At 36.1% G+C, this 10,284-nt stretch overlaps 1 protein-coding gene across 1 annotated transcript; it reads right to left on the bottom strand.

Moving 5' to 3' along the window:
* Positions 1-2,793: 2,793 nt before the first annotated feature.
* Positions 2,794-5,879, bottom strand: LOC136830054 (uncharacterized). The gene is made up of 2 exons (XM_067089261.1): positions 5,858-5,879; positions 2,794-3,572 (listed from the first exon to the last, which is right to left on the bottom strand). Exons 1-2 carry the CDS (start codon positions 5,858-5,860, stop codon positions 2,898-2,900), a joined length of 678 nt encoding a protein of 225 aa, XP_066945362.1. The 5' UTR covers positions 5,861-5,879; the 3' UTR covers positions 2,794-2,897.
* Between the last annotated feature and the right edge of the window lie 4,405 nt (positions 5,880-10,284).

Raw genomic sequence — 10,284 nt, 5'->3', positions numbered from 1 at the left:
TTACTGTACTTTTTCTTGGGAAATTTATCGCCTGTTTGTTTCCAGGCGATTTTCAGCAAAACTTAGCTACTTCTAATAATGTTCAAGTTTGTTTCCATATGTCGAAGCATGCCCATTTATCTTGATATGATTTTTCCATGACTCATCAAACCAAAATTGAACTTTTGTCAGGATTCTGATAGTTTCCTGAGAGGTTGAAATTTCTAATAACTTCATTCATTTCCTAAATGGAACGAACATTAACATCAACTTATTTCAAATCACGGGCAAAGAAGTGATTTCATCACAAAACGGGTAGTAAAGCCCAGCCACAAGAGACAGATATGGAGGTCAGGGGGTACAAAGGAAGGGTTAGTAGGGCTTTACTCCGCAACCTGATAAATAATGATGAAAGCGAAAAGTGGAAGTAGGAGTCTTTTCTCAATCAGTATAGAAAGTGACTGCCATTATAATACGCACAACACTAACCATACCTGAAGAGATAGACACTGACACTTTTTCAACCTATGCAATTTAAAGACAGCAAATGTATCCACTCAGAAACGCAACGCTTCTCTGTGGGTAACATTTTTTTTTTTTTTAGTTTCCTCTTTTTTCTTCTTTGTCGTCGAGAATAATGCGGGCGAACTCATTCCGATTGTTGCTGTTGCCGTTGCGGAGGCTAGAGTAATGTTCAACAAAACCCTGGGCCGGGTCAGTGTTGGGTGGTACCGGAATCAGGCGCTCTTGCTTAATTTTCACATAATCAGCGGTGGTTCGTCCAAACCAAAGCCTGTTCAATATGAGTATTATTATAAATGGCACTCGCTTTCTATACTGACTGAGAAAAGACCCCTATCTCTACTTTTCGCTTTCATCATAATTTATCAGGTTGCGGAGTAAAGCCCTTCGCCCTTCCCCTTCCTGAACGGATTTCGAATGAAATTTGGCCAAAGTTTCATCCCAGTCGGTTGAATATTTTCAGAGTTATAAAGGGCCAAAGTTGGAGTTTTTGAGTACTCCCGGTGGCTAACTGCCGTGGTGGATTGATATAATCATAACTGCGCAATCACTCTCTATAATTTCACATTCTAAATGGTATTTTGGCTGCACAGCTTCTTCTAAAGTAGCAAGTGAAATGTGAAATGTAGCGATTAGCTGAGATGTCATCCATATGGCAAAGTTGTTATCTATAAATACGCTCAAGGACTTTGGTCTCAATGAACACTTAAACTTCTGCCAGAAATGTAATCTGTGCGTGGTTTCCTGTGATTTAGAAGATGATAAAGTAAAAAATTTTTGTTTTGATGATAAAGTAAATTTTATAATTAACAACAACAGCAACATACATTCTCTCATTAGATGACCTTGGTTTAATATCTTGGTCTTAAACAACAAAATCAAAATATCTTTCCATGTCCTTTGAAAATTTATCATACCACTTACCTGCAGAGGAGAAGAATATAATAGGGAGAATAAAGAAGACTGTCTGCAAGCTAAATGCCGTTGAAACAGCAATTGTTTTCAATTATTATTATTATTATTATTATTATTATTATTATTATTATTATTATTATTATTATATGAACAATAACTTCCAATAAAATCACTTACGCAACAAAACCTAAATAAAAGTGCCTTTTCATTGGCCAAAGTTCTCCTTTAAGAGTACTACCACATTACGGCAATAATTTGATGCTTTTGCTCAATGACCAACCTTGAATTGCGTTTCCCCGCACAGTATTTGATAGAATGCCCGGGCATTCTTGGCCTTACAAAACAAAATAATTTTTTTGATAGATGTGTGATGTTAATGGTGTTGAGGATGTGTAATTTAAATAGTAATCATTTGGAAGCAATTAATGGTCTTTGAATTGAAAGTATAGCAAGCGTTAGAATGTGTAGATATGCGAATACATGCGGAGTAAGGAAAGGTTAGGAAAAGGTTACTTTTAGAGAAGACTGTAAAATATGTTTGGCGTATTTAAAATGTTGGATCAGAGTACACCGAGGTGGTTTGTGCATGCAGAGAAATCTGACAGCACAGGATGAGGAAGGGAGTACGTAGTTTGGAAGTTTTGGGTTTAAGCAGTTGATAAAAACCGAGATAGGGTGGAGTGGAAGAGAACCTAGAACGGAAGGACATTAATATCTGGGTGGTCTAAGCTCTCACAAGATGTGTGGGTGTGGCGGTGACAGAGGGTTGGACGAGCTGTTGATGAAACTTCTGTCTTGAATAACGAGAAAGTTCATGCAATGGAAGTTTTCTATAAAGAGGTTTCATCCTTGATTCAGCAGTTTATAGGATGAACGTGGAACGTGACAGTGACTTTTTCGTCTGGTATTCCTCTGGTAAAGGTTCTTGATAGTTTATATATATATATATATATATATATATATATATATATATATATATATATATATATATATATATATATATATCTGTGTATGGTAAGGTATTTCTGAGTGTATGTATGTATTAGAAGTGCTTTTATTCAGAGATCCATACCAGTTACCTCTTATATTCATTTAGTGTTCGTATTTTTAATATGCATGAAGATATGGGATTAGTGTGTATAAAAATCATTGGTTTTTATACGTTTAGAGTAATTTAAAAGAAGAGTTCTCAGAGCTCTTATTTGTTTTGTTTTCTATTCAAGAATTTTTTTATTGTAATATAAAATCAATAAGCAAACATTAGGGCGTTGTCGAGTAATAAAGTTGGTTATTACATTTTGCATTTTTTATTAAGAATTCCAATGCATGTATATGTATATATATATATATATATATATATATATATATATATATATATATATATATATATATATATATATATATATATATATATATATATATATATACTGTATATACACTTATATACTTGCAAGCAGATGAACCTCAACATTGAAGCAATATTAAGTAGATGGAGTAGAATTATCAACAGACACTCCTCCGTCCTCATCATCGGACTCTCCATCTTGTGGCCCATTTAAAGAACCACCCTTTGTTTCAATTTCAGAAACTTCACTTTCATTGACCTTATCTGACCCGGATGGACTGAAGCTCACATTAGATTCTTCAGCACTCTCAGAAGATTTCGTATCGTTATCTGCAGACTCTTCAGGTGACCCCAGTGACCTAACACTTGCACCAGGTCCTCGAACCCTCGCTTCATCTGAAGTGTCCCCAACATTCGCGTTGCTCCTGATGGCGCTTCTAAACAAACCATTGCCCGCATACTCGTACCTCCCAAACTTTTCAGACAGGACGCTTGGGTCAACGCGGCCTCCAATGGCTCGCACAAGGACTCCTGGGTAGGGCCAGGGTTTTTGCAGTTCTCCTAGGGACGTTTTTTCAGCTCTTAGGGAACTTCGATCCCCTTCAGAGACTTCTTCACCTGTTGGAGTTTGACTGACAGGGTCCCCGGAAGTAAGAGGTCCAGAGGTCTCTCCGGATATTTCAATCGATGCCGCAGATTCTCCATTAATACCAGCAGTCTCTGGGACGCTTGTTGACGGAGGATTGTCGTTGGTAGATTCGCCAAATGCAACGCTAAGCACGCAGCCTAAAATTAGTAATGTAGATGGCGTCTGGAAAAGAGAACAACATTGTTTACGATCTAGCTATATTTCTTTTTGGTTTACGTCCCAACAGCTGTTCACTTACGTTATATTTCCTTTGTTGTTTTGCTTAAACTTTATTTTCTACTCACACATTTTTAGATTTCTGTTCATTCCGTTTTGCATACATGCATAAATAGATGCACACACATAATTACGTATATGTATACACACACACACACACACACACACACATATATATATATATATATATATATATATATATATATATATATATATATATATATATATATATATACAGTATATATATGAGCACACCATTATGAGAAATCTCCTTTAGCAAATTAACACCCTTTGTGCTTTGAATAACCGCTAAAATATTAATAAAGTATTAATTGCGCAAATAGAAATAGTAATATAACCCCACGTCCCGAGCAACTGTGCCTCTGTTATTCAGAGGCAGAAACTACAAACTAAATGTTCCGAAAAATATTCAGAATGATCTTTCATGAATATAAGAGATGATCATTTCAAATCACATGCTGCATGCCATTACATCCTTGAAAGTCCTAGTTATATAGATGATATGAACTAGGCACTGAGAGACCAAAGGTATTATGGGGTTATTCAGACAAACAGAAAAATCATTTACGGAGCGTAACAAAAATGTTACATTAATAATGTGGCTGTTTCCCTTTTCATCTGTTTATATTTTGGTCATTGCGTGTCATCGCACTCGAAGAGATGTCAGACACTGAATGATTGTGGGTCGCGAGGATACAGAGAATCTTTAATTAATTTACTTTATTTTTTTAGGATATTGTTGTTAAAATATTCTCGTTTCTTAAGCAGCAAAATCAGAAAATGGGAGTTTCAGAGAGACAGCTGGGGATGTCAGGAAAGATCTAATGGACAAATGAAAAGTCACCAGATGAATAAAAAGGTAATGAATGAAAATAGCAATACCAGTATGTAATTACAAAATTTTCACAACTTTGGTAAGTTGCTAGCAAAGCAAAGATATCGGAGAGGTAAGTAAATGAGACATTTTTTTTTAAATATGTCCCATTTGTAAAACAATCGTATTGAGCTAGTACAAACTGATAAGTGATAGCTCAATATTAAGATAGTGAGATTTAAAATGCTGAAATGACCATTACTCCCAAGCGTAGGGAGGTGATCAGACCCGGTTTCCCCTTGTAGGGCATAATTAGCCAAGTGGGCGCCGATACTCAGTGGAGCAACATTCGTCTCAAATTCGCTGGATGAGCCCAAACCGACCAACAACCAGTCCACCCAGCAGCTGATAGATACCAGCATCTGCTGCAATCAAGAAACAAGTAAAAAATGCGACAAAGTTTCTTCGGCGCGGTCGAGTTTTCTGTACAGCGTATAACGCTGTATGAAACTCTCAGCCAAGGCCCTTGAAACTTTCAGCCACGGCACCGTGGTGACATGTGTTGTTGGCACCTATAGCTGTGCCAGACGCACGATCATGGCCAACTTTAACCTAAACAAAATAAAAAAAAAAACTACTGAGGCTAGAGGGCTGCAATTTGGTATGTTTGAAGATTGGAGGGTGGGTGATCAACATACCAATTTTCAGCCTTCTAGCCTCAGAAAAATGGCGGACAGAAAAGATGCGGACGGACAGACCAATAGCCATCTCAATAGTTCTCTTTTACAGAAAACTACAACGATGTGGGACTGCCAGCTTCACTTCTAGAAATTTTCTGAGAAACCAGAAGACTGTTACCACTCTGTTACCATCTCTCGGAACGAGAAAAGCATAGGGTACAAAAATAAATAAATAAATAAATGCTCAGAATAGCCACATTCATTTGCAATATTCAGATGAAACATTCAAAATATTGAAATATGTAAAAAATTCTGCCAGTTTGTTCATACACATTTGTTTGCCAAGAATTCTTCATTCTTAGCTATTGTAACTTGGAAATTTTGGAAATTTAATTAAAAAGGAATATGGTGTTGAGAAAAGTTTCGCAGTTATCCCAATATACAATTACATATTTTAATTTTGAATGTCTCTGTTATTGACTGAATAACTTAAAAAAGCTACGGTAGAAATGTTTTAACTTGAAACAACTCAAAAGTAACTTGATTAAGTCTGTGTTTAGATATATATGCATCTTCCAGTAGAACTGCAAAGAAACGGTGATAATACTGAAAACATTACAAATGCACAGAGTATTAATTAGCCTATAAAAATAAAACAGAAATAAAAGGGTACTTCCGTCAGTTAATTGCAAAGATGCCCAGAAGATCTTCCTTACCATCTCGGAGACCGAAGGTGAAATCTGAGCCTCGTCCTCGCCCTTCAGTGGCTTATATATGCCTCCTAAGCCTCCCGCCCAAGGACAAGTAAATGTAAATAAGGATGTTACGCGTAGGTGTCAAATGACTGTCCTAATTAACAAGACTTACACCTCTGTGACAGAAAAACTGTGGAGCTCTGCTTTGTTTAGAGAGGTGAGTTCGTGTTTGCGCTTGCGTGGCGGCGTTTGCATTTGTTTGATGAGATCGACGAAGGGGCTGATTCTTCTTCTTGAGCGCATTATCGCAGGAGCCTGGGTCTTTCAGCAGGAACTAAGATTGCAAGCAATTGCTGCTAGAAATATGTCCTCTCGTTATTTTGTCCAAGCTTCATGTTAGTGAATTGTCCTTTTAAATATTCTCGTGAAATTCTCATCGTTGACTCTGTGGCTGCAATTATTAATAACTGCATAATGTGAGTGTTTTTTAAATAAGTTTCGTCAGTTTTACATTCTCTTACAATTGGATAGGTTTTATTATTATTATTATTATTATTATTACATCCTCTTCACAATTGGATAGGGCTTTATTATTGTTATTATTTTCATAATACTGTCAAGAAGAGATTCCCAAATATTCTTAAATATCTAAAAATCATGTTCAGTCCTTATTCCAGATTTTTTGGTAAATAAGTTATGATTTGCAGAGTTCTTACTTTTATCTTCATTTCATCTCCCAGTGGTTCCCCGTTCGTCGGTGCTGATCATAGCCGTTGCAACGGCACTTTATATTCTGAATTTGTGTTCAAACTGAATAACCATTTTTTGTGTGTATGGGGTGGGGTGGAGGGAAAGGTTTATGCAATATTTTGATATCTTTCTACCAAAATCTGTTAAATCCCAGTGATACCCAAGTTAAAAAAAAGGAAATGGAATAGATTTGTTATCCTTATTCTTTATTTGCTGCTCATCCCTGAACAGAACATGTTCCTAGCCAGCAGTACCTGTTAAACCAGTATTCCGAATTCATATAAAACAATGTGAATGCAAAAAACTTCTGGAAAACTGTAGTCCGCAAACCTATTTATCGGCAAGGCAGTCGATCAAAAAGTCTGTTTTTGTCAACTGATGTTCTGTACCGTAAGGAATATATGGGGTAATGTGTTCATTGTCCCTTCCTAAAAGGCAAAATTGTTTATGATATGCAATTTGCTACGGAACTTGGTTTTTAGGTCAATGCTGATTCAGCTGTCAAGGACCTGCATGTAAATTAGTTTATGTTAAAGCTCCTGATCTAAGACCAGAATGTCACCATATTTTGTTCGTCATGCCAAGGACAACCCGACGTTGAGGTTGTTTGTAGTCCCGGAATGGAGAAAGACAAAGGAAGGTGAGAAGGAAAAAACGGTTCTAAAACTGAGAGGTAAAAAAAACCCCAGTTGTCCGTCACGGGAGATTCACCGTGTGTGTCAATTGCAAAAAAATTTGATTGCTATAACCTTCACTAGAAAACATTCGAAGACCAATGTCATATCTACACATTCTTTAAGGCAGTATTTATTACCTTAAAAGAAGTGTATCAGAGACAAAGAATCCACCGTTCACTGTCAGTTTCTTTCTCAGTCTGTCGGATCGAGGATGAAGACCCTGTGCATAAATGTTACGTCACAACTTCTGGGAATTAAACAGAGGAGTCATCAGCAGAACGCCAATCTCTCTTACGATACTGCGCCGTTCACCTTTATCTCAAATACACTTGCTTGCGCCCTGAGGAATTAGGGCCTTTCGCTCTGAAATGTCTGCTGCCCATCAACCTACCATCTTTACATATCACGCATTCCGCAGCGTGACCAAACTGTATTTTCATCTAAAACCATTATTGCTTATAGGAACTGTCTTTTCCATCATAACTTGTGTCACTCTGTGACTCCCGTATTGATCTTGAATTATTTAAGCATACCTAATTACAGGCCACAGATCACTAACTACTTATTTATAATGACTGAGCATTCCATAGAACCAAGGACTTCTCTGTACTTAGCCCGGCCCTGAGAACATAAGGCACTTGCTTGCTTGCTGTAAATCTTCAGCATAACAAACAATCAACAATGACACATGAACTATAAATCAACCTAAAACTGATGGCTGGTAAACTGCCTAATCATGGTCAATATTACAGAAAGGATATTTGCATTTGCTATGAGTCGAGTTCACATTCATGTCTGTACGACACCCACACATTCATACATGCATATCTATCTGTCTATCTATCTATTTATCTATCTATATATATATATATATATATATATATATATATATATATATATATATATATATATATATATATATATATATATATATATATATATATATATATATATATATATATATATCTTTACTCCTTATTGAATATTGAATATGACATGGTAATCATAGGTAAACAAATACATAGACAACAGTAAATTTTTTAATCAACGTTGGAGAGTAATTTTAGTGCTATTGAATGTTTTAGTTTGGTTTAACTGAATGAAGATGTCTTCATCATAATAGAATAGGCGAAATTTATCTAAAAAAAATTTATTTCATTGTTTACATCATACATAGTAGTTTTGTTGGGCGCAAGTTGTTTGCTAAAGACATTTTTCACAACTATAGCACTATCTTACGGTCTTCTTCATAAATATGATTAGCATCCAGCTTGACCGGAGCTCGTGAAGTGCTCACTCTGTACCTGAAGGCATGCTGCTCAACTACAAGTTCTCTTGAAGTATTGACTCTGCCTGCTGAAAGAAATCTGTTTGACTTTTGCCTTCTCGTTATTGTTTTTACTTGTAGTTTTCTTTCTCTAGAAAAGATCCTATTCACCTCCCATTTCTCGTATAAGACTGACTCTACAGACTGAAAGCATCCGCTTCGATTTTAGCTTTCTCATTAGGTCCTGCCTTGGTTGGCTGAAATCATCTGTTTTGACCTCATTTTTCTCACCCATGATGTCTCTTTTTCCTGAAAGCATTTTTTTTTAGCCCAGTTTTCTTGAAGCATCCTGTCTGACTTCAGCCTGTTCGTTATATTCTGGAGCTATTTGCAATGAGCATCCTATTTGACTTCCTGTTATTGTTAGACTTGGACTATTTTCTGTAAGAGCCCTGTTTCACCTCACTTTTATCGTTAGACTTTGGCTCCTTTTGCTGAAAGCATCCAGCTTGGCTCCAGTTTTCTGGTAAAATGCTGACTCTGTCAGCTGGAAAGCATTCGCTTGAGCTACTTCCTCATTAGACTCTGGGCCTATTTGTTGAAAAAAATCCTTTTAACTTTAGCTTGGTGTTAGACTCTGCTTTATTTGTTATATTTATCCTGTTTGACTTAACTTTATCGTTAGACTTTGGTTCTATTTACTGTAAGTATCGTGTTTGATTTCACCATTGTTGTTCTTTAGCTCTGCTTCCTAAAAGCACATTGGGTGACTTCACTTTTAATTGTTAGACTTTGGGTCTAAAGCATCCAGTTAGAATCCAAAATGGATTTAGCTTTATTGTTTGACTCTGGCTCAACTTGATGATAGCATTCATGTTGACATAAGTTTTCTATCTTGATGCATTTTGTTGAAAGCCTTCTGTTTGATTGTAGTTTTCATAAGGATGCTGATTTTATTTGCAGAAAGCATTCTTTTTGATTGCAGCTTTCTCATAAAATTCTGACTACTGAAAGCATCTATACTGACTTAAGATTTCCAGTTAGACACTGGCTCTATTTGCTGTAAGTGCATCCTGTTTTACGAGGTCTTTTCCGTCAGATGCTGGCTGCGTTCGCTGACTGACCTAAAACTTCTCACGCAATGCGTCTTGTCATTAGTGTTGTCTCAAACAGGCATAGATTCGAGTCCTGGCCAAGATTGCTGCTCTTACCATTTACAGTGTAAATTATTCCTTAGGAGTGGTAGATTCGACATTAATGGGTTATCAATAACTAAACACTTGTAAGGATAAAAATTAATGACAATATATATATATATATATATATATATATATATATATATATATATATATATATATATATATATATATATATCTGTATGTATGTATGTATACATACACACACACACACACACACACACACACACACATATATATATATATATATATATATATATATATATATATATATGTGTGTGTGTGTGTGTGTGTGTGTGTGTGTGTGTGTGTGAATGTGTGTGTGTGCGTGTGACATTGCAAATAATTTTTTTGCGTGAATCATACAAAACCTACTGTAACAAAAAATTAAATGAGAGAATAAGCTTCAGCCTTCAAGCAGTCTGAACTTATATTCAAGCGAGTTCCAACCCCTTGAGGTCAAAAACTTATTCTTCCATTTCATATAAATATATATGATTCCTCACAGGCTAGTGGCTAAGACACTAATCCCACGGCAAGAGATTCCAGGTTCATCTG

Source organism: Macrobrachium rosenbergii, chromosome 46 (assembly GCF_040412425.1).
Source record: "Macrobrachium rosenbergii isolate ZJJX-2024 chromosome 46, ASM4041242v1, whole genome shotgun sequence".
Taxonomy (NCBI): domain Eukaryota; kingdom Metazoa; phylum Arthropoda; class Malacostraca; order Decapoda; family Palaemonidae; genus Macrobrachium; species Macrobrachium rosenbergii.
Note: the sequence above shows the minus strand (reverse complement) of the source record. Positions and strands in the feature narration are given on the sequence as shown.